The sequence below is a fragment of the Eptatretus burgeri genome, chromosome 14 (assembly GCF_056783735.1).
Source record: "Eptatretus burgeri isolate ZD-2024b chromosome 14, Ebu_testis_v1, whole genome shotgun sequence".
Taxonomy (NCBI): domain Eukaryota; kingdom Metazoa; phylum Chordata; class Myxini; order Myxiniformes; family Myxinidae; genus Eptatretus; species Eptatretus burgeri.
In genome coordinates, this window is record NC_140974.1 from 32385917 (window position 1) to 32411627 (window position 25711).

Below are 25711 nucleotides of genomic sequence, written 5' to 3' on the forward strand. Positions count from 1 at the left end.
ATGAGGTCAGTGGGGCAGGTCAATCAGGCGAGTGGGGTGGGTCAATTAGGCGAGTGGGGCGGGTCAATCAGGCGAGTGAGGCAGGTCAATGAGGTCAGTGGGGCAGGTCAATCAGGCGAGTGGGGTGGGTCAATTAGGCGAGTGGGGCGGGTCAATCAGGCGAGTGAGGCAGGTCAATGAGGTCAGTGGGGCAGGTCAATCAGGCGAGTGGGGTGGGTCAATCAGGCGAGTGGGGCGAGTCAATGAGGCGAGTGGGGCGAGTCAATCAGGCGAATGAGCCAGGTCAATGAGGTCAGTGGGGCGGGTCAATGAGGTCAGTGGGGCAGGTCAATCAGGCGAGTGAGGCAGGTGAATGAGGTCAGTGGGGCAGGTCAATCAGGCGAGTGGGGTGGGTCAATTAGGCGAGTGGGGCGGGTCAATCAGGCGAGTGGGGCGGGTCAATCAGACGAGTGGGGCGGGTCAATCAGACGAGTGGGGCGGGTGAATCAGGCGAGTGGGGCGGGTCAATCAGGCGAGTGGGGTGGGTCAATCAGACGAGTGGAGCAGGCCAATCAGGCGAGTGAGGCGGGTCAATCAGGCGAGTGGGGCGGGTCAATCAGGCGAGTGGGGCGGGTCAATCAGGCGAGTGGGGCGGGTCAATCAGGCGAGTGAGGAGGGCCAATCAGGCGAGTGAGGCAGGTCAATCAGGTGAGTGGGGCGGGTCAATCAGGCGAGTGGGGTGGGTCAATCAGGCGAGTGGAGCAGGCCAATCAGGCGAGTGAGGCGGGTCAATCAGGCGAGTGGGGCGGGTCAATCAGGCGAGTGGGGCGGGTCAATCAGGCGAGTGGGGCGGGTCAATCAGGCGAGTGGGGCGGGTCAATCAGGCGAGTGGGGCGGGTCAATCAGGCGAGTGAGGAGGGCCAATCAGGCGAGTGAGGCAGGTCAATCAGGTGAGTGGGGCGGGTCAATCAGGCGAGTGGGGTGGGTCAATCAGGCGAGTGGAGCAGGCCAATCAGGCGAGTGAGGCGGGTCAATCAGGCGAGTGGGGCGGGTCAATCAGGCGAGTGGGGTGGGTCAATCAGGCGAGTGGGGCGGGTCAATCAGGCGAGTGGGGCGGGTCAATCAGGCGAGTGGGGCGGGTCAATCAGGCGAGTGAGGCGGGCCAATCAGGCGAGTGAGGCAGGTCAATCAGGTGAGTGGGGCGGGTCAATCAGGCGATAAGAGGCTGATCAATCAGGCAAGAAGGGGCGGGTCTATCAGCTGAGTGAGGCGGGTCAATCATCTGAGTGGGGTGGGTCAATCAGCTGAGTGAGGTGGGTCAATCAGCCGAGTTGGACGGGTCAATAAGGTGAGAGGGACGGGTCAATCAGGCAAGAAGGGGCGGGTCAATCAGCTGAGTGAGGCGGGTCAATCAGCTGAGTGGGGTGGGTCAATCAGCTGAGTGAGGTGGGTCAATCAGCCGAGTTGGACGGGTCAATAAGGTGAGAGGGACGGGTCAATCAGGCGAGAGGAGCGGGTCAATCATGCGAGTGCGGCAGGTTAATCAGGCAAGAGGAAATGATCAAACAAGGAAGTACAATGAGGTGGAGACAAATATGTGAAGGGCTGGAGGGGGGCGGAAAGAAGAAAGATGTCAAAATGAGAGAAGCAAAGGACCTATACGTAGCAAATAAGCAAACAGCAGCTGTGACCTCTGCACTCCTGACCCCCTGCTCTCCTTGCAAATCATAGCAACAACATAGAAAATTCCAAGAAGTGTCCTTATGGTTTGTGGTCAGCTTTTCCCCAAAAGAATGTCTCAACCCCTCAGCTCAGGTTGAGTTTATAAACAGCCCTTCCTGCAGTCCTCACTCACCAACCTCTTCATATATATTGACAGCCTAAGTGCACATGACTTCAACCTGAATCTTTCACTTACACAGCACAATTACAAACTGTATTACGAGGCAAATGTATCAGTAAAGTTTCCATCCTAAGACTGTCTCCAGAAAGAACGCTTACTCAAATGTTCAACTGACTTTATTAGATAGGTAAGTACCACTTCTGGTAACCAAAAGTATTCAAACCTGTCTTGTGTTCTGAAAGATTGAGTGTGATATAAAAGTTGTAGGTTAGACTTGCACGTTCGCCTCTTGGCAAGGGCTATGCTGGCCACAAGGTTCTGCAAGACTTTTGCCGAAGCCAACGTAAACATCGGTAGTGCAAGGGCAGGAATGCCAAGCAGGCAGAGTGGTGCTATGCAGACAGTAGCTGTAAAACTATCTCAGGTATACGAACGGAGATGCAAGAAGAGAGAGCAGAGTGAAAAAGCAAAACGAAACGACGGCAGCACGCTTCACAGCAGACGGTGCATGGCAAGATTAATACGTTTCCATGATCTTCCTTTAGGTTACCCTAATGTTTTATTTAAATTACCATTCTGATTAGTGGGATTATTTTTGTTTGCCGACACAGCAGCTTGGAGAAAACATTTTTTTAAATTATTCAGGCATATGTGTATACATGTGAGGGGTTTAAGGGTAACAGTTAGGCTTAAGTTTAAGTTAAGGAAATGATTTAATCAGGAGAAGATACTTAAGATGAGGATATGAAATCAAAGAGGTTTTGTTTTTGGAATTTAACAAACTTGCTGGAACCATAAGCTTCGATTCTGATGGTTCTGTTCTTTAGAAAAATGATGAACATTTGGGTGAAATGGATCGGGTGCTGAAGTCGGGGTATCAGAGATCGAGTGAGAGTCAAACACACCTTGAATGCATTGTAAAGAGCCATCCTCGGCCTGGATCGTAAACGTCTCGCCAGGATTCACCTGCACCAGGATCATCTATGGAAACACAAGGACAATCATTTTGTCACCCTCAAAAATGGCAAAGCATTTTGTTTTTTCTTCGAGTTTAACCCCTCCATCAGTCCAAGGCATAACCGATGCACTGAATCCGCTGACCTCACCAGACGTATGATGCTACAATGGAAGGCTTGCTCTCAGCACAGATGTCGTGGCTGGCTGTATTGACTTCAGCGGTTAGTGAAAAATGTCTTCCTCAGTGTCATAATTACAAATGCATCTGCACATGGAATGAGACTACAGCTCTCATCTTGAATATGAAGATATTTGTGAATAAAGGCAATAACAGGAAACCATTTGCGTCGTGGTCGAGGTTTTTGCCTCGTCCACATGTACCTCTGTTTAATTCCAATAATTTTTTTAAAATAATAAATCTCAATGGAAAGGGTTTATCATCAGCTGATGACATTAATAAAGGCATACGCCCTATGCAGAGAACACTATATCTGAGGCTTGTGGGATGGCATCAATAAACTCGTGGCTCATTAGTAAAGAAAGTAACTACGTTGAATAAGGATATGGATGAGAGTGATCACTCATCAGCATAAATATGTAAGTTGTGCAACAAGAAAGAATGTAAGAAGCAGGTGATACAACCTTTCAGGTTACCTTTCCAAAACAGCTGTTAAACAGTTATAATATAACAGCTGTTATATTATAGCTGTTAAACTAAAGTAGGTTTATTAACATTTAGCCAGCACACTAGTTAATTAGTTGAGGAAATTCATGAATACAAATTACTCCATTTCTGATACGGCCTGGCCAGCCCTACCTGCTGCGCATCGTGGCCTCCCAGAAGTGGCACGAGCGATGGCAGCTCAGTGGGGAGCAGCGACGGCGCTGGGGCTTGATCCATCATAATCATCTCCATGCGAGTTCATGGAGTGGAGGTTGGAGGGGTTACCTGCCAACCCTAGTTTCAGATGGGAGGGGTGGGGAGTGAAGGTAGAAACAAATAAAAAGTGAAGTCAGATTGATAATTCCAGATGATTCACATGTAGCAGAGAGATCAGTAATGCTAATAACAAGAAACTAGAAGGGCACGCGGTAGAGCGGACACCTCCGCCACACAATGCCTGATCCATGAGAACATATCAGGCCCGTTAAATTTTTGAAATATCATGATATACAGGACTATATCGTTTTTGGCCCTATCTCTCAATGGTGATGAATCACTTTAAATATTAAATAATTCGCGTATCCAGATCCGGATTCAGATCTTCACAATATCGAATGAATCTGTCCTTGCTACACACCCAACCTGTCCACCAAGTTTCGTCCGAATCCGTCCACAACTTTTTGAGATATCGTGCTATATATCGTTTTTGGCCTTATCTCTCAATGGTGACGAATCACTTAAAAAATTCTAGTAGTCGGATCCGGATCCGGATCTTGACCAACATCTTATCAGTTTGCCCTTGTCACACACCCAAACCGGTCCACAAAATTTCATCTGAATTCGTCCACAACTTTTTGAGATATCCTGCACACAAACAAACAAACAAACAGACAGAAAGGGGTGAAAAAGTAACCTCCTTCACCTTTGGTGGTGGAGGTAACAAGCGATCAGATATTGCAGACCCTCGCCAGGTGTTGTTTTGTGCAGTGTTTGTGTAGTTTTGTGTAGTGCATCTTGGGTGGCGTTTGTGCACTGGTGTGTTACGTAATTACAAAGAGACATAATCAGAACTGCCACTTTATAACTGCTGGCAGGGATGACGGGGTACCAAGACGTCCTGCTTTGATGCAACCCCTTGACCCATGAAGTTTATTATTACCCTCGCCAAAGGAGAGGGTATTGCATTTGGGTCCGTTTGTTTGTTTGTCTGTCTGTTTGTCCGCACAGAACTTTAGTGTTCTTCTCTGCAACCCCTTGTCAGATTGAGACGAAATTTTCACCATATGAGTAACTATGCAAGTATAATGTGTTAATGATAATTATGACGTCTGAGGTCACGTGGTGTGGCAGTCATGTTGGAAAAAACTGAAAAAAATTAGCCTCTGTATCTCTGAAACCGCACAAAACGAAAAAGTTGAATCTTGGCACATGTCAAGTACTCCTCATGGGGAATGAGTGTGACTTTTTTTTATGACATCAGAGGTACCTTCGTTATGACGTCATAATTGCATATGTAGAACGCCACATCCGATCAGTATGAAAATTATTGAGGGTCATCGAGGGATAAAATGGTCCACAAAAAAGATGTCATTGGTCACGTGATTCGGCAGCCATTTAAAAAAAAAAAAACCTTCAAAAATCTCTCAAATGGCTGAACAGATCGAGACGAGCCTTTACACGTATGACAGCCTATCCATGAGGAACAAAAGGTTCACACATATAACGTTATAGGTCACATGGTTTGGCAGCCATATTGGATTTACCCTAAAACCTATTAAAAAAATCTCCAGAACGGCTGGACAGATCGAGGGAAAACTTCCAGCTATGCATTCTTATGCAAAGGCAACAACGCATGCATGCAGTTGTGTGCTGTGCCTAGAACACAGGCATCATCCCAACTGACTGGAAGAGGGGCCTTGTTTTCCCTCTCTAGAAAGGGAAGGGTGAACACCAGGGATCACTGCAATAACTAACGAGGGGTGGCGCTGCTCTCAGTGCCGGAAAGGTCCGCTCGGATAATTCTTGAGAGGGTTCACCTCCATCTGCTTGATCACCAGCGACCAGAGCAGTCAGGCTTTACACCAAAGTGGTCAACAATTGACCATAACATTGCTCTTCAGGTCCCCACCGAACCCAGATGCTAGTTTCAGCAGGGGCTGCTTGCAGCCTATGTTGATCTCTGTAATGCATTTGATTCAGTGAATCGGGATGCTCTGGAGGATTCTTGGTCTTCGTGGTTTGCCACTAAAACTGATCAATCTGATGTCTGAATGAACTCTACTCTGGTACTGAGCATGCTGTGAGATGTGGTGATCGCATCTCCGACTTATTTCCAGTTTTTACTGGAGTTCGTAAGGGGTGTATACAGGCCCCCATACTTTATAGCACTTGTTTGGACTGGATCCTGGGGAGTATGTCAGAGAGATCAAGCTGCCGTGCATCGTTTGGGAATGTCAAGATCTCTGACCTTGATTTCACAGATGATGCAGTCATCTTTGCAAAGACTCTGGATATCCTTTTGGGGGCCCTCGAGGTGCTGAATGAGGAGTTGGAGCCACCGGGATTATGGGATTCCTGGGTCAAAACTAAGATCCAGGCTTTCAATGATATCTTGAATGCTGCTATCTTGCCTGCACCTGTTTGTGGTGAGGATGTTGAGGTCACAGAGAGATTCACCTACCTTGGCAGTGATATTCATGTCTCTGCTGGCTGTGAAGCAGAGGTCAATAGACGTCTGGGTCGGACCTGGGGAGTCATGGATTCACTGGATCATGGGTGCAGCGTTGTCGGTACCTGTGCAGGAGGATGAAAGTCCGAGTCTTCAGGTTCTTGGTGCTTCCAGTCTTGCTCTGCGGATGTGAGACTTGGACTCTGACCAGGGATCTGAGAGGGAGACTTAATTCCTTTGGTACCTAGTCTCTTTGGAAAATCCTTGACTATCACTGGTTAGACTTTGTGTCCAATTAGCGGTTGCTGACACTCAAATGAGATTTGTTACCTGCATAGTCCGTGAGCATCAGCTGCGGCTGTATGGACATGTGGCTCGTTTTCCTGATGCTGATCCTGCTCACAAGATTCTCTCAGCAAGGGAGCCTCGTGAGTGGAGGAGGCAAATGGACCGACCACGTGCCTCACCCCCCGCTCTTTCTGCTTCCTGTCCGACCCATATTTCCACAGGGCACTCAAGGTCCACTGGCAACCCCCTTCTGGTTAAACTACCAAAATCAAGAATCACTGCTCACCATCATTCTTTCATTCCTCTTTTCCCCCACCTTTGGAACAAGCTCCCACACTCTCTTCAATCCCACTCTTCCCTCCAGGTCATTAAAATAGCGCTGTTCACCACGTTCTCTAATCTTCCCCCATCCAAAACCATGATCTTTTCTACCCCCGTTAATCCACCCCAAACCCACCTCTTTCAAATTCCTTGCCTTCCCTCCCGAAAGTTCCCTGTCATGTAAGGTCCTGAAAGTCCCTGTGGTGTCCATCTTGTTTACCCCGTGTACCCTGCCCCATCCCTCTCCCTTCCACAGATCTCCTCATGTGTCTTTTCCCCACTGTTTTGTGCTTCCCTCCCCTGTCCCTCTCATCTCCTGCTTCTTGTTACATGTTCTGTGTGCTACCTCTTATACTAGCCTTGACATTGTATATGAAAAAAATAAAAAATAATAACAGGATTTTGAACACAATTTTAATTATAATAAATAATAAACACCCAGTGCACTGGGTCTGGATGCACAGCAGCAATAATAAATAATTATGCACACCTATATCCATCAACTTTCCACTCTTCCCCTCCCCCCCCTCCACTCCCCACCACCTTCCCATTGGATGATGCAATTTAGCCTGCCTGCCGATGGGACATGCAGCTCATTATTCTTATGCGAAGGCAAACATGCATGCAGATGGAATGCACAGATAGGCTGGTGCTGCGGTTTGAGCTGGCATGTGGTGGTGAGGCACAAATAGACCAATATGGAACCACCCTTCACTGCATCGATTCTGTCACTGGGCTGTCTCAATTGCCTCAGTGAACTCAGAACTGAGCTGACACTCCCACTCTACTCCATTCCATACCATTTACTGCAGTTCTCCAACTCTACTCTTCTCTCTTTCCCATTCTCGACGACTCCTTTCTGTCATAGTATCCCCCAGTGCCTGCACACACATCTTCTGATGTAGCCATGCATGAGGTGGAGTCATCTGCACCTCCTTATATGGCATGACCTCCCTCCACATGGAGCAACCAATAGCACAGGCTCTGCACTAGGGGCAGCATGGGGGGCTCAAGCAGCTCTGAGATGGGGAGTAGTGTATCAATTAAGGGAGGATTACAGTCAAAAAAAAGAGGGGGAAGGGGGTAGAAATGGGCTTGTGCGACAGACATGGTCCATGTGAAAAATGTATGTACTCATGTGTTTCTAAGACAGGCCCTTTCCACCAAAAATGGGCAGACAATTCAAATTTAATCAGCAGAACTTGTTCTTTACCCACACTACAGTCATGTGGTGTCTCAAATCGTAACCCGTCCTCCCATTAGACATTCTACTGAAATTGGTGAGCATCCCATGATATGGCCGGACTCGTGGGGATGGATCCCTCCTATAGGACATGCGGTACTACTGCAATGTCCCAGAAGGAGGTATCCCATTGACACGGGTCCTATTCCCCTGTCTCAGAATTTCTCCATGGTACTTGCAATCCACTGCACCAAGCATGGGCCTCTCAGGGGTGTCTGTTGTGGTCGGCGAAGGGTATTCTGCCAGCAACTTCAGACTTCTGACCTAGGTTGGCTGAGCTGTGCGTGGTTAACCACCGAATCATTGTATGCCCCGTGCCGCTGGCTCAGCAATATCAGTGAGCACCGCGCCCAACACCCCTATGAGTAGATGGTGTTGCCCGCCACGCCAGTTGCATAGACCTGGTGGACTTGGTCTGGACGCTGGGTCAGAATTTGTCGCAAGGGGCTGCATGTGAAGCAATGGATGGTTTTGCGATCCCAAACTGCTAAAGATGTCTACTCCGATGGTCTGGAGTTTACCTGCTGCCTCTGTACCGTGGTGGTCAACACCTGAAATGCGCTGGGATGTGGAGGAGAGGGAGAGGGGGTAGAACAATGGACCAGGTCCCTGCAGCCCTGGTAGGGGAGGTGTCGAGCTGGCGTTGATCTCTCCCCATGGTCCCCCCCCCCAAACCACTCGTTTTTCCAAGCAAGTAACAGTGTGTATGATTTAAGACTATTCTCAGCAAGTCATGCCACAAAAAGTTAGCGAACTAGGTTTTTCATCGCTGACAAAAACAACAAATTCTGTTTCACCAATGAGTGAAAAACAAACTTGCTGAAAGTTTAAAGTAAACGAAAAAGTCGATTTTCAAAGTTACTCAATTCATACATCCCGCATATAATCTTGAATTTCAGTTCACATTCTCAGAAAGATCCTGACACGAAGCTGCAAACATTCAACTTGAACGCGACTAATTGAAAATTCACACGTGCTACTTATTTACTTCAACCATTACGTGAAGGTTTCTCCACACATGGTGTTAGGAGGGCCAAAAGGCAAAGAAGGAGTTGCTCGTGAGCGTCAGAGGGCTGAGAGAGATAGCACAGAGAGCAAGACCAGATGAGAAGCGGAGAGGCCACCAACCTGCTTGCAATGTAAAATAAATGACCCTTGTGCTTTGGCCTCATCACATGAAATTCCAATTATATTGAGAGCTTTTCAAACCACAGAATTCAGGAGAGACGTGTGTGATGCTGAGGCACCAGCCCATAAGAGAGACTGGTACTCCATAATGATAATGGCCTCGTAGGCCATGAGAAGTTCATATTTATCAAATATGGACATGGCATGATGGGGAATGCCCAATCTGGGGCTCGCTTTGGAGAAATTTTTTTAAAATATAATGTACTCAGGAGAGGGCAAGGCCAGAGGTTGAAGAGAATGAACATCTTCAAGTAGTTGATCATGTAAATAAGGAGATGGGTTTGTTAGACAATCCTTCTGGACAGAATGAGAAACTTGCCTAGATTGAATGACCTGTTCCATTTTCCAACGTGGCACTGATCCTTTCAGGTCAAGTGAGAGAGAAGCATCTCCTGCCGGCCTATTGCTTGGACGGGGTCTAATATGACGCAACTTGGAATCATCTGTAAAGAGGAAAGGTGGTTTTGCCAAGCATCATAGAGCCGTTTTATGGGAACAACACTGGACCAAACACAGTGTGTCCTTCCTGCTTGAGATTCAGGGCCCTCATCCATTGTTGAGAAATAAGCAGCAGTGTGTCCAAAGATGAGTGGCCAGCATGGAAAGCCAAGTGAGGGTCAGAGAACGGGTCATTTGATAAAGGAAAGTCTTGATGTCAGCTACAGTTATGCATTTTATGATTTCTCTCATAATTTGGAGTCAGATTAGTGGCCTGGAGGTGAAAGGACATTTGTGTGCACCTTCCTCGAGTATTAGAGCGACGTTAGCTGTATTCCAAGTATATGGGAGCTGGCCTAAAGTGAAGGACAGGCTTAAGAGAGCAGACAGAGAAGGGAGAGCAGCTGAGCACAAGTTCAGAACATGGGTATTGATGTCAGATGAGTCCATCATCAGGCATGTCAGAATTTCTACCTTCTCAGGTGAAAGATTTGGTGTCTCATAAGGATTTGGTTTGATAGGATAAGTTAGAGACAGAAAGTGATGGGTTGGATACACAAGGCTTTGTGCAGTGAAGCCGTTTGAGGCGTTTCCACTGAAGGTACGCCCGGCGGAATTCGTGGGATGTCAAGGGTCAGTATTTTGGTGGCTGAGTGTACCTTTAATGTCAATCGGCACCCCACACTAGCAGTCGTGACTCCAGTGATTAAATCATTGGATGTTGGGGATACAGATACGAATCTTATAACCGTTTGCAGTTGCCATTGTGAAGCCAGTTTGTTATTCCCAAGGTGAGCAGCACTTGGTGAAAATCTTGGACCTATGAATTGGTGAACCAGTGATCAAACTACCGTTTTTCTCATTGAAGTTCAGCGATTCCTTGTGAAGTTTTATTCTCTATCAAGATCAGGAGCTACACACAAACTATATTATTTGCTCAAGCAGAATATTCAAAATGAGTGCACGACCCATGATCAATCCTGGGGTTTTACACACGCTGTAGCTCCATGAGGAACCTCCTGAAGATTTTCTCCACAACAATACTGTTGATACAATGGATGAGGGCCCTGAATCTCAATACTCCATAATAATATCTTGAAAAATTTGTTGGCATTAAATGTTTTAAATTTTGTGCATCGTTTCCTGTTTTGTGGAAGCCAGCAGTTTATCAGCTGGCCTGGCATGGCCCAGAATCCAATGCAACTTTTGGAGACGCTGCCCATCCCAAATTTCGTGTCATTTTTCTTGGTAATCCCTGTGGCATTTCTCGACACAGTATTTAGCATACTTATCCAAGAACACCTTGTCACATGGGGAATTTAGTTTTTGAAACAATCATTGATTCGAGCCTTGATAAGATGAGCATCAGGATGAACAGACCTCAGAATGTGTTGATGCGACGGTTAAATATCCACGTAGCTTTGGAATGCCAGAATTTTTGCACTCCACTTTGCCCCTTCTCCCTTCTCCCTCCCTCTCCCCCTTCACCCACTGTGTATGCCACGTGTGTGTGTGTGTGTGTGTGTGTGTGTGTGTGTGTGTGTGTGTGTGTGTGTGTGTGTGTGTGTGTGTGTGTGTGTGTGTGTGTGTGTGTGTGTGTGTGTGTCTGCGCGCGCACGTGTGTGGGTGGTAGGATAGGGAGGGCTGGACCACAAGTGCCTGCCAGCAAATGATGAGCAAAGGCACATATAGACAATAAACTGTTCCTCCACGTTATCACCAGTTCTTTGCATGTGCCCAGCCAGACTGTAGCTAATAACATTGTTGCCTTATCCTTGCCACGTGGCGCCAGCGCAGGAATTACTCAAGGCCAACAACTCCGCTAACCGTGTCCCATTCGCAGGGGACATCACGACCTGCACAAGTGGCAAAAGAGTTGTGCATTGTTGTGCTGCACGACCCTCTTGCTAACTCCTCCTGCATACTGATCTAGCAACTTGCTCATTGGTGAGGAAAACTACCAACATACAAGGATATGATAGCTTCAACCAAAATATAATTGAACACACAGAAGAACTATCATGACACTTGTTTGAAGCATTTAGCTCCATTGCGTGCCTGCCTGTTCATCTGGGGTGCATCTTCTCCATGACTGCTGCTAGTCATTCTTATCATCTGTTTGCAAGCTTGTGTTGAAAGCAAATGCAATTATCAGCAACAATATTATCGGCTTCAGCTAAATTCCAGCAAATGACCCCCAACCCCTTAAAATAGAGGCGCCATATTATTTAAGTCTTGCCAGCGTGAGCTTAGGTGATTCAAAGAGACCAGGATCGTGGCTCCACCTTGATACTCCATTCACCTGTTGATTAATTTGTATGACCACCAAAAATGTCATTTCGACTCTCACCATTCTACTCTTCAACCCCCCCCCCACCCCCTGACAACCCTCATCCATTTGGAGCCAGGAGGAGGACAAGGAAACCCGGAGAGAGGAAGGAGGCTTCCTGGCTCATCAACCACATGTCACAAAATTATACAAGAATACATAATCCCCTTTTTCTATCCTCAGGCAAATCAAACTCGAAATATTTAATGTTTAAGAATTGCAGAACAGTTATCGACAAACTCCAAAATGTCTTCCTTCACGTTCACACACATTCATCCATCCACCCATCCATCTGTTCTGTACATGCATGCAATCATCCATCCATCCATCCTTCATGCACACACGTGGAATAATCCATCCATAATCATGTACACATGTGCAATCATCCAGCCATCCATCCTTCATGCACACACGTGGAATAATCCATCCATAATCATGTACACATGTGCAATCATCCATCCATCCATCATTCACGTTCATGCAATCATCCATTCATGTATACACGATCATCCATCTATACATCCTTCATGCACACACGTGGAACTAGAGGGGGAGCACTCGGGAGAGTGCAACACCTCTGCCGCCAATACTGCTGGGTCACTCAAGTGAACCTTATATCTTATTCATCAAATATGTCAACAGTGCTGAGAGTTATAGTTCTTTTCTCCAACATTTTTTTTTTTTGGGGGGGGGGGGTTGGAAATCACTCAAAACATGTAGAAATGCAAAAAAAAAAAAAAAAAATTCTCAAACAATTTTTTTTTGGGGGGGGGGGACAAAGTCCAAAATCGAATGGCATGATCCTTAGACCATACCTAACCCCCCCCCCCACCAAGTTTTGTCGAAATCCGTCGAGGAGTTGTTCCATAATAATGTTCACAAACAAACAAACAAACAAACAGAAAGGGGTGAAAACAGTAACCTCCGATCTTCGATGGCGGAGGTTAATAATCCATCCATAATTCATGTACACATGTGCAATCGTCCATCCATCCATCATTCACGTTCATGCAATCATCCATTCATGTATACACGATCATCCAACCATACATCCTTCACGTACACACAATCATCCATCCATCCTTTATGTACACACAATCATCCAACCATGTATACACAATCATCCATCCATTATGTACACACAATCATCCATACATCCTTTATGTACACACAACCATCCATCCATGTATACACGATCATCCATCCATCCATCATTCACGTTTATGCAATAATCCATCCATGTATACACAATCATCCATCCATCCATCCATTACGTACACACAATCATCCATACATCCTTTATGCACACACAACCATTCATCCATCCTTTATGTACACACAATCATTCATCCATCCTTTATGTACACACAATCATTCATCCATCCTTTATGGACACACAATCATCCATCCATCCTTTATGGACACACAATCATCCATCCATCCATTATGTACACACAATCATCCATCCATTATCTACACACAATCATCCATCCATCCATTATGTACACACAATCATCCATACATCCTTTATGTACACACAATCATCCATCCATCCTTTATCTACCCACAATCATCCATCCATCCATTATGTACACACAATCATTCATCCATCATTTATGTACACACAATCATCCATACATCCATTATGTACACACAATCATCCATACATCCATTATGTACACACAATCATCCATACATCCATTATGTACACACAATCATTCATCCATCATTTATGTACACACAATCATCCATACATCCATTATGTACACACAATCATCCATACATCCATTATGTACACACAATCATCCATACATCCATTATGTACACACAATCATTCATCCATCATTTATGTACACACAATCATCCATCCATCCATTATGTACACACAATCATCCATCCATCCATTATGTACACACAATCATCCATCCATCCATCCATGTATACACAATCATCCATCCATCCATTATGTACACACAATCATCCATCCATCCATTATGTACACACAATCATCCATACATGTACACACAATCCATACATCCTTTATGTACACACAATCATCCATCCATCCTTTCTGTAAACACAATCATCCATCCATCCATTATGCACACACAATCATCCATCCATCCTTTCTGTACACACAATCATCCATCCATCCTTTCTGTACACACAATCATCCATCCATCCATTATGTACACACAATCATCCATCCATGTATACACAATCATCCATCCATCCATCCATTATGTACACACAATCATCCATCCATGTATACACAATCATCCATCCATCCATCCTTTATGTACACACAATCATCCATCCATCCTTTCTGTACACACAATCATCCATCCATCCTTTCTGTACACACAATCATCCATCCATCCTTTCTGTACACACAATCATCCATCCATTCTTCACATTCAAGCCAAATATGCAAACCAAAAAAGATATTAAAATGCAAGAGGTTTAAAAAAAATTAAATTAAAAAAAATCCTCACCTGTGTGACCAAAGTAAACTATCAATCATTTATTTAATGAGATGCCATTTATTTTGCTACAATTCAAAACTCCGTTACAATCCAAGTCAAACCCATGACCTCTGGGATTTGGGATCAGCACTCGTACTACTTCACGACTTTCACACCACCGAGTGAGATTAAAACGTTTCCAATTATATTAATGAGCATATTTTATGCATAATCGGACATGAGACAGTCCTTGATGTGGAATCATAATTATGAAATCATAATTATCGATTATAATCGATAACAAGTGAAACTCATATCATCAAAGGGTAACAATGCTGGAATAAATTAGCAAAATGGGGGAAAAGATAGGGGAAAGGGGGTAACTGGAAGGAAGATGTCCTGAAGGTATCACTCCTTTACAATAGTTGCAATGACAAAGTTCGATGTGATGACCATATGTATAAATCAGCTGTCCACAAATCTGATCATGCCCCATGGCAAGGTCTCTGTGTCCTTCAGCAGTATTGGGTCAATGTGTACACTTGACAAAAGTCAAAACGCGTTTTCCATGGGTCAAACAAACATGTGATAACCTCACTGGGAAGTCGGAAAACCTTTTTGTGTTTGACACCAACAATGAATGATGGCACCAACTTGAGTCAAACCTACGCATTGATTGAGCCATAACTCTAAGATGCAAAGTCGATCTTGATGCATAAGTAGGTTTGTGTGCATGCGTGTTTAAGTATTATTATACACATCTTTGTGTAACTTTTATAATTTCTGATGGACACATGAAAGAAACTAGAAGGGCTCTCAGTAGAATGCACACCTCCGCCATGTAATGCCTGATCCACGAGAACATATAGGGCCCAATACATTTTTGAAATATCATGCTATACAGTACTATATCGTTTTTTGGTCCTATCTCACAATGGTGAAGAATTACTATAAGTATTAAATAATTATCGTGTCCAGATCCAGATTCGGATCTTCACCAAAATGGAATCAATTCGTCCTTGCCACACACCCAACATGTCCACCAAGTTTCGTCCGAATCCGTCCACAACTTTTTTGAGATATCCTGTACACAAACAAACAAACAAATAGACAAGCCGGAAGGCGGCGATGGGTCGCCGAGCATGGAAACTACAAGATATAGAGCAGAATGGATGTCCTATAGCGGATAGGGAATCACCTTAAGATTATGAATATCAAATCTCATCCAGTTCCATCTACCGATAACTACTCGGTATCCATTTGAATGAAAAGTACCGAAAATGCGGTTTGAAATCGGAAATCCCCAAAGTGCGAGGGGGTGCTGTGGGTGAACAAAGATCTCAATCGAAAATCCGGCTCGATGGTTTGTGCACAATGTATTCCAGACGATTATTGTGAATTTTCATGACCATCCGACCATAACCCGAGGAGGAGTAGCATTTGGCGCGAAGGCTCCTCCAGCTCTCGCATATTATCGATTTTTACACTAATTGACCTTTGACCCCTGACCTAAGCGAAATCGGTCAATATGTCCTGAGGCAAAGTTGTAGTACTCATTGAGTACCATGAACCTGCAAAGTTTCATTCATATCGATGCACTCACCTGGTCGCTAGGGGGCCTTCAATTTTTGCCAATTTTCACGCATACCCTAATTGTAGTGGGTGCTGCGGGTAAAGCATTCCATATATCAAAAAAACCGGAATATATTTGATAGAGCATCACCTGTAGATCATTCGTGCCAAATTTCATAACCCTACGTGGGATAATGGCTTTCGGAATCGATTTCGCGTGAACGGTACCGATTTTGAAGGTTTTTCGGTTGTTGCTAGGGAACCAAAGCATCCCTAGCAACCATCACAATTTCCAAAGCACTAGGTCATAAGATGTACATACCACCCGAGTTTGGTCAAAATCCACCCACGTTTACTATCAATTATGCTGATGACAAATGAACAAACATCCAAACAAACAGACAGAATTACTGACAATAAGGGTCACCTATTTTGGCGACCCAACAGAAAGGGGCTAAAACATAGCCTCCTTCACCTTCGGTGGCAGAGGTAACGAGAACAACATTCGGTAGAGCACATATCTACATCAAGCTGAACAGTATACGTTTTATATCCCACTGATAGGCCGGATCTGGATCCGGATCTTCACCAAAATCGAATCAATTCGTCCTTGTCACACACTAAACCTGTCCACCAAGTTTCACCTGAATCAGTTCATAACTTTTTTGAGATATCATTCTCACAGACAAATAAACAGACAGATGGGGGTGAAAATATAACCTCCATCCACCTTCGGTGATGGATAGGTCAGTACGTAGGGTTATGATGGGTGATATCCCACGTAGGGTTATGAAATTTGGCAGTAACAAACTTTAAATGGAGCATGAAAGTATAATTCATCAAGTATTGCTATATTTAATGTTGTTGGTATTTATATTGTTAAAGCCACAATTCCCGTGGGTTTCTTGACGAATTTATGTTTTCTGATGAAACACCATTGCACATCAGTGTTAAAGTTAAAGCCCACAATTACCGCATTTGGGGAACAGAAAAACCTCAGGAAGAGCGTCGTGAAAAAGAATCACCAACAATCAATGTCCGGTGATCTCTCAGGGAATCATGCATCATTGGTCCTTTCTTATTTTAAAAGAAGCAACAGTTAATTGTGAACATCACTTTGCAACGTTGTAGAATTTATTTGTTCCTGAACTACGACGATAAAATATTTCACATACCATCATGTACCAGCAATATTTGGCTCCATGCCATTCATCCATCCATCGGGACCACACTCTATGCAGAGCGTTGGTGCTGCCTAAACAGTCTCCTTGGCTATTGGACACAATCCTGGATGGGTCGCCACTCCGACACAGGATACCAGCAAGCTGGCACTCATTTTGCTGACCTTGGAAGGATGACAGGCAGAGTCAACCTCACCTGGTATCAATTCAACAGCCAAGTGGGATTTGAACTCAGGCCCGAGCCCACCACCCTAACCATTAAGGCAACACCAGGCATGTTCCCTGCCACGATGCTTCGAATGTGAGACGGTTCTTGGATGAGTTCTTCCCAGACAAGTGGATCGGTAGACATGAACCAATTGCTTGGCCACCTCATTCACCTGACCTATCTCCATTGGATTACATTTTATCATGTGGCTATGTAAAAGTGTTGTTTACTCATCAAAAGCGCATTATTTGGATGAACTTAGGTCCACGATCACAAATACAATTTATGAGATTACTCAGCAGCAACTGCAGAATATTTTCAACAAGTTGGAAAATCGGATTTCACAATGCATTGTGAAAGATGGCGGTTGTGCTGAAACTTAGAGATTTGAACTGTATTGCGTAAAAACTTGATGAATTATACTTTCATGTGCCATTCATAGTTTCCCTCCATCGTGTGTACGTCCAACGTTATTAAAGGTTAAAGTTGCACAAGGAATTTATAAACATCCTGGATGTATGTGTGGATGTATCTCAATGCATCAGTGGATGTTTGGTAAGCCGAGAGACTTGCAGTTCACAAAGCATTGGAGCACGAAGCAGTTACGAGCAGCAAGCACAACCACCGTCCTGCACTCAAGAAATATCAGATTTTTATTTAATTTGCATTCTCTCTTTCATTACAATGATGCATCATGACTCTTGGAATGGAGACAGCAATGCTGCTGGCGGTGCAGAAATGCCTCCGACTGCCCACAACACTCGAGCATCATCAGACCCCAGGGAAAAATTTCAAAGTGCCGGGCCTTTCGGGAAGACGCTAGCGTCATGGCAAGAGTGCTGTTCGCATCATTTTGTGATGTCCTTGCGTCTATCCAGCCAGACGTCTGCCTTTTGGGAGACAAACTGATAAGTCAAAAAGTTTCCTGATACCGGGTACTCATACCTGCTGAGGTGGTGTGGCGGAATGGGGGGAGAAAAGGAGAGAAAGAGGTCGCTGGAAGAAAGGAATAACAAAAGGTCTGAAGGGAAAAAGGAGAGGGGTGGGGAGTAGAAATGGTCGAAGGATGTGAGAAAGGAAGGAAAGGAAGGGGAGAGGGAGTGAGGGATGGGAATAAAGGTGATGCATAGGGAAAGAAAGGAAAATGTAAAGAAGAAGAGGAAAATAAATAACGATGAGGGAGTGAAGAGGAGAAGGTGTGGGGCAGTGGTCTGGAAAGAAAATGAAAATAGTTCCAAAAAAATTGTGGTTGGGTTGGGTTGGGTGGTATGAAAGAAAGATAAGGGGAAGGAAGTGGGAGATGGATGGGCTGGTGGGGGGGGGGTTGGGGGGGGGCGGAGAAGCAAGGAAGGGAGGGAGCAATAGCCAGTGTAGAAGAGATACAGAGTGAGGTTAGTACAGTGGGTGAGGTCAGCAAGGAACGGGGTTGATAAAGAGAAAAATGTGAAAAGCAGGAGATTATAAGGGATGGAGTGGAAATGAATGGGGGGAGGGGGGATGGCTTCGGGTGATATTGTGAAAAAAATACCAAAAGAGAGATGAGCTGTGGTTTGCTCGTAAGAGTAAGAATAACAATAAGAGCGAGGAAAGAAAGGATGTGAAATGAAAGAAAGCACAAGTGCTGTAGAAAGTGAAGGAGTAACATATTTCATTTATTCCCAGTGATATATATATAAATATATATATATATATATATATATATATATATATATATATATATATATATATATATATATATATATATATATATATATATATATCTTCTTCTTCTTCTTTCGGCTGCTCCCGTTAGGGGTCGCCACAGTGGATCATCCATATGATCCGCATAGTGATGTGGCACATGTTTTACGCCGGATGCCCTTCCTGACGCAACCCTGGTCGCCTCTTACGACACAGGGATAAGGTACACCTATTTTAACCGGGGTATACACCGGCCCAGTATACTGGTACTCATTTCGCCGACCTCGGAAGGATGACAGGTTGAGTCAACCCCCTGGTGTATTAATCCAGTGGCCCAACGGGGCTTGAACTCAGGACCTCTTGGATCCCAAGCCGCTGCCCTAACCACTGCGCCAACATCAGGCTTCATGTATATATATATATATATATATATATATATATATATACACACACACACACACACACACACACACAGAGAGAGAGAGAGAGAGAGAGAGAGAGAGAGAGAGAGAGAGAGAGAGACAGAGAGAGAGAGAGACAGAGAGCGAGAGAGAGAGAGAGAGAGAGCAAGAGAGAGAGAGAGAGAGAGAGAGAGAGAGAGAGAGAGAGAGAGAGAGAGAGAGAGAGAGAGAGAGAGAGAGAGAGAGAGAGAGAGAGAGAGAAAGAGAGAGAGGAGAGAGAGAGAAAGAGAGAGAGAGGAGAGAAATAAAGAGAGAGAGAGAGAGAGAGAGAGAGAGAGAGAGAGAGAGAGAGAGAGAGAGAGAGAGAGAGAGAGAGAGAGAGAGAGAGAGACACGAGAGAGGGAAAGAGAGAAAGAGAGAGAAAGAGAGATATATGAGAGAGAGCGAGAGAGCGAGAGAACGAGAGAGCGAGTGAGCGAGAGAGCGAGAGAGCGAGAGAGCGAGAGAGCGAGAGAGCGAGAGAGCGAGAGAGCGAGAGAGCGAGAGAGAGAGAGAGAGAGAGAGAGAGAGAGAGAGAGAGAGAGAGAGAGAGAGAGAGAGAGAGAGAGCAGAGGGGAAGTGAGGCTGAGAGCAAAAGGTCAGTAGAGGAGAAATGAGAAAATAATTGGGAGGAACAACTGCGTGAATTAGTGGATAATGTACATGGGAATAATGAGGATAGAGGGGAAAGGCAGTTGTCAATAAGAATAAAGCGGAATGCAGGGGGGGAAAGGAGAAAAAGTGCCCAAAATAAGAACGAAGTGTCAGGCAGATGGAGACATGGGAAAAGCAGTCACACGGTTGATGAAGACTGAACGGATTGCGAGAGTGTGTGGGAGTAGGAGGAGAGGAGGGGCTTGGAATTCTGGAAAGTTACATAGTTTGCTCGTGAGGCAGTGTCTCCGTGGCAGTGGTGGAGATCAGGGAGAGAGCAAAGAGGAAAAGGAGAAAGAGCAAGCATCATGGAACGCTCGAGAACCTACAAACCAGATTCCGTCATCTCGTCAGTCAAACGGTCTCACGTTTTGCTCAATGGCATTCGAGTGGTCAGGTCAATGTCCCGATCACCCAGAAAACATTATAAACCTATCGGCATGGCTGTTTTGGACAAAACTGTGGACTATACCTAGTGGTGGAAAACGTGATCGCAACGTAATACAACCATCATAGTGAGTGGGTGGTGGCTCAGAGTTGATCTCGACAACCACCCATTTTTTACCGGGGCAGCACATCGACAACCGTGGATTGTGCAGAGTGAGAAGCGAAGCCGTTGTGCCGCATCTCAAAGAGACGGTCCTGATGAAGGAACGAGTCTTCCGACAGGATATTCGTGATGCGTTCTCAACCAAACAGACTTTATTTTTCACTGTTCAAGATGGCATTCCTCCAATCCCTAAAAAGTGTCGAGCACTGTCCACCATAGTTTCCATAAAGCACAGCAACCAGAAGACATAGACAAGACATTGCATATATACACAACCCAAAGTTCACAAGTTAACCAAAGTTGAAGATGATGGTTAAAAAACACAGGACAGCTGTAGAGTTTGTTTAGGTTACAAACAGAATCTCAACACCTGGTGCAGCAAGTCGATAGTTCATACGACTACTTTTGCTTGCGTTCTACCGACAAACTGAGATGTTCTACTATGTAGTGTCCTGCTGCGATAAGGCACAAGTATCAATGGTGCTCTCACATTTTATAAACACAAAACGGGTTTGCGTTTGCATTTGCATACCAGGTCTCTCTCTATCAAGTGCAGCCTGTGGCTGCTGGTTGCATCATTGGTTGGGACACGGCTGTGCCGCTGATGCAGTGTCCCCCTTACCAGTACACTGGTACTCATTTTGCCGATCTCGGAAGGATGACAGGCTGAGTCAACCTCCTGGTGTATTCTAATTCAGCAGCCAACGGGGCTTGAACTCAGGACCCGAGGATCCCAAGCCGCCACCCTAACAACTAAGCCAACACCAGGCTTGCATACCAGGTAGACTGGTAGAGGAATGCTTGTATATAAATTCCGACGAAAACCCTTGAAAGGAATATCTCGTATAATGCACAATGAAAGACGATTGTGCAACTTCTCATCATCACGGAAGTGGACAAATATATTTGCAGGGTGGGGAAAGCAAAGGAGATACAAAGGAAGGGGTGGGGGGGTACAGTAAAAACAGAGATCTCTTCTCTGTACAGTACCAGAGACCAATACCTGAAAGAGGCGGTATGCAAGAACCCACATGCATTTGCAAATTATTACATCGGCACCTGAGGGTGAGAACTGAAGAGTAAAAACGGACAGGGACAGCGAGAAAGTAAGACAAGGACACTCATAAATGAGTCCTTCCAGTCCTTGCTTAGATGATGTTTGTCCTTCAACTCCAGCTCTTACCCTCTTCATTCGATCTCATTCACCTTCCTACACTGACGGCATGTTGTGTGCTGAAAAGGAAACAGACAGAAAGGACATCGTGTGTTCGAGCTTTAGGAACCCAGTTCCTTCCATGACAACAAAGGTCAACCATCAGGACTCACAACCGTTGACAAAGGGAGTTGTCCTGGACCATGCAAATCCAGCTGTTTCATCCGTGGGGAGAAAAAGAGTATGGCAGTCATAAGTGAACAGAGTTGATGGAATTTTTTTTTTTGCCAGAGACCTCCAGACAGACTGCTTGCAGGGGGGGCCAAGGCCAGGCGTGCGGTGAGAAAGGCAGCGATTGAGAGAAAAGCATGAGTCGAGAATAAAGCAATGATGTGCAGGAACAAGAAGAGTAACATTCACGGATCTTACTCTGTCTGCTCCAGCGTGTCTCATAACGCGAGGTCCAGACTTCTCATCTACGTCTCCCTCTCTCGCACGACTTCAGTTTTCCGTTTGTTTGTCTCTCTGTCCCTTTTCTTTCTTCCTTCCTTCGGTTTATTACGTTATCGGCACAGACTGCATAAACAACCCAGACAATTGTGCTAAGGTTCAGGGGCCTATGTATGCGGCACATTTCTTGGCTCGGAAATACAACCGTCCTGCAGCTGTTGCCTCGACCAGTGAAAAAGCAGCAGCGTTCTAGATTCAAATCCACAAACCTCTGACTATTCGAATCGTAATCAAAAACTTGCGAGTCCAACAGCAGTGCCAGAGGTGGATTTAAAAAACCAAACCAGATAGGCTCGGCTCTGGAGGAAAACTATGCTTTCCTGGGGAACCCAAAAGTCCAGATGCTGGCAGTGTACAGAAGCAACATGCTTCTTGACCGGAGTCCAGAAGTAAGGGTTTGGCAGACACGGATGGAGGAGTGGGAGGGATATGGTGTGAACGGTGCTAAAGCCACGTCGACAGTCAGCTGCAAGATCAAGCGGTCTCTGTCTCGATTTTTCGACACATATACTACTTCAATCTCCCTTTCATTCCCATTCTCAGTCCACACTTCCTTTCCCGACATCAGTGACCACACAAAATGCCTCTGACGACCCATTCCTCTTCCCTACACCCTTTTCTCCCAACCATTCCATTCTCACCTTCCATTACGACGACGTGTTTCTTTGCCTTCTTGCTCCCGATACAATTCCATTTTGTCGTCGCTCCGTTTTTCTTCTTTCTCCCCGATAATCTCTTTCCTCTCTGCCCTCGTTTATCCAATTCCCCACATGCCCTCCGCCTTCCCACTGCATCTTTCCAACTTCGCCTCCCGTGGGTTACTGTTGGAAAACCCTAACATGCAGTTTACTTTTGATCACACTATATTACCCTACAAGCCCGATTACATTGCAAAATCACATTGTAAAACAAGGACGTCCATCCATGTAATCGCATGAACACATCAACCGCAGGCCCCAATTGAATGATAAAATTACTCCACTTCACACACAAGAGTTTTGAAGGTATAGGGCCGTACGACTCCAAGTAATACTTTGGGTTCCCAATTCACCGGAATCATTGCGGCATCATAGTAGGGGAAAATACTGTACGGTGCGCCCACATGTGGGATTTTAAAATAAATAAATAAAAAACCCATTATACCAACAGCGTACTCTTCAACACAAACGTTCAGCGTACTCCCGGGATCAAGGTAGAGACCGTTTGAGGTCGCCACCATGGAAGTGCCATAGTGGGAAAATCTGATGGAAAAATCCATATTCTATCACAAAATAACAATTAATACAAAGAAAAGATACAAGAACTGGGATGCAAAACTACAGACCTTAAATGTCTGGACAATCCAACTCCACACTTTCAATCCTGAAGATAACCCCTTCAACAATTCCCTGATGAGTCAAAGAATTTGAAAACTTTATGCCGTGAACCTTGGCAATCCAAAAAGGCAAAGCAAAGGCAAAGCAAAGGCCTGCAGATAGCAAATTAATTCAACAAAGCCAAATCCAAGGCGTCTTTGCACCAGGGAAACTTGCCATTTCCTAAAGTTTGGTGACGCTAAAGGCCAGAGGTTTTGTCGTCCACCTCGAGCGGTTAGCGTTGTATGTGGAACACGAAGGTTTAAAAAAACAAAACATCTCAATGATGGTGATGGGATAGACTGAGAATATCTTAGACCTGACGAGAACTGGTAAAGTGAGAGACTGCCCTGCCCTGCCCAGCAAGCAAACCTGAAGTCACACACAGCTATAAAGTCACAATGAATGACCCTTGGGCTGACACCGTGCTCGAGCATATCCCAACCTGCCTCGGTCGAATGCCGTGAATTTCCGAGCGCAACCTGTGTCTCTGACCCCCGTTTCACGTTCTCGTCCAGCTTCATGTCTCGATTCATTTGGTGTTTAGAACCACAGACGTTGAGGTACAGAGAACTGTGTACGATGGCCGATTCAACGGTGATCCTTCCACACCCTAAAGGTCCATATCAATGCCTGCTTTTATACTCACGTCAGAGCCTTGCCACCTCCCTATCCTCATCGTCTTCCTCCTTGTAGACCGGCAAAGCGGGAAGAATTTCACGAAGGGTAGCGAAAGGCAAGAAATGAAGGAGGGGGTTCACCGGGTACTGGTTGAGACAGGGTGAGGAAAGGCTAAGAAAGAAGAATTCTCTTTCATGCCATAAGTCACACGTGGCATCCAGACCTTAAGCTCAAACTCTAGTTGTTTATGGAAAGCTCTTAGTTTGAATGGACAGCTACGGGCACACAGATTAGTGCCTCAAATACAACGACGTAGTCAGTTATTCTCAAAACGACTTTGAATTGTTGATTCAAGTTCATCAGTACGAATAGTGGCAAAAACCGTTAAAAAAAAGAAACGATAGTCCATCAGCCCGAACAAAAGAAAGGCGAGGAGACGACTCTCGATGTTTCAAGACTATCTTTTGAAAAAGGAAATGGGAGGAAACCATTCGTGCAGCGTCGATCAGTTAAGGTGTCATGAAATAACAAGCATTGTTCAAATGTTTTATCATCTTGGGTCTGGAACTTTGATATAATAACCGGTAAAAAGAAACAAATTAATAATGTGTGTGTGTGTCTGTGTTGGTGTGGTGGCAGAGAATGCTGGAGCATATGGAAGTGAAGTTAAAAGATGTCTTCAGTGGTGAGGGTGAAACAAAAATAAAAACAGAAAAAGTAAAGTTTAACAACAAATCAAATCGAACAAAAGTGAAAACGTATGTACATTTCCAAACTAAACGGGTATAACTGCTGTCATTCGATCAACTCACTCAGAAACTTCCTTCATCATGTAGTGTGCAAGTGATTAAGGACAAGGTGAGCAACGAATGATACAAATTGGAAAGTTTGACCGCGTAAGCAACAACAAAGTGAAGATAACCCAGTGTGTTGCCAATTATTAGTTTGAATAGTGCCACTGTACGTAAAGAGATCCAGATTGACAGTGAAATGTGCCAGGACCCCAACAAGGATGTCTAAACATTTCCATGATGTGGTGAGAAAGAAGCCAACAATGGAAAAAAAAATCACGATAATTCATTCTTTTTAGTCTTTATGCGTGCAGTACATTTTGTGCCCTCTTGAAAGATGAAAGGAACGGAAGACAAGAGTGTAAACATGAGAGCCGAGCCAAGGCTAATTGTAAACGATGTAAAGATGACGATAGTAGTCGTGTTGGATCATCAGGACGAAGCAGGCGCACCGCTCACTGATGCTTGGTTCGGTCACCATGACGTCACTGATGGCGATGAAACGACACAACTTCATCGGGTGACTGTGTGTACGTGTCATTTGGAAAAGGAAGGACTTCCCTCCTGGTCAAAGTGATGTAAAGTTGAAAGAACACACCGGTTTCATGTCACG

At 45.1% G+C, this 25711-nt stretch overlaps 1 protein-coding gene across 8 annotated transcripts in view; it reads right to left on the bottom strand.

The window, feature by feature from the left end:
• The window catches only part of LOC147012911 (fibronectin type III domain-containing protein 3B-like), a 173612-nt gene that overhangs the window by 131323 nt on the left and 16578 nt on the right, over window positions 1-25711 (bottom strand). For 5 of the 8 annotated variants that reach the window (XM_085854257.1, XM_085854261.1, XM_085854260.1 and 2 more), the window contains exons 2-3: window positions 3597-3737; window positions 2728-2803 (exon numbers count right to left, since the gene is read on the bottom strand). In XM_085854257.1, the coding sequence (XP_085710383.1) occupies window positions 2728-2803; window positions 3597-3695 (175 nt within the window). In that variant the 5' untranslated portion in view covers window positions 3696-3737. Of the gene's footprint in view, window positions 1-2727; window positions 2804-3596; window positions 3738-22250; window positions 22269-22972; window positions 23310-24335; window positions 24454-25711 lie in introns of those variants that run through there. The other 3 variants (XM_085854255.1, XM_085854256.1, XM_085854258.1) reach the window with 3 other exon arrangements.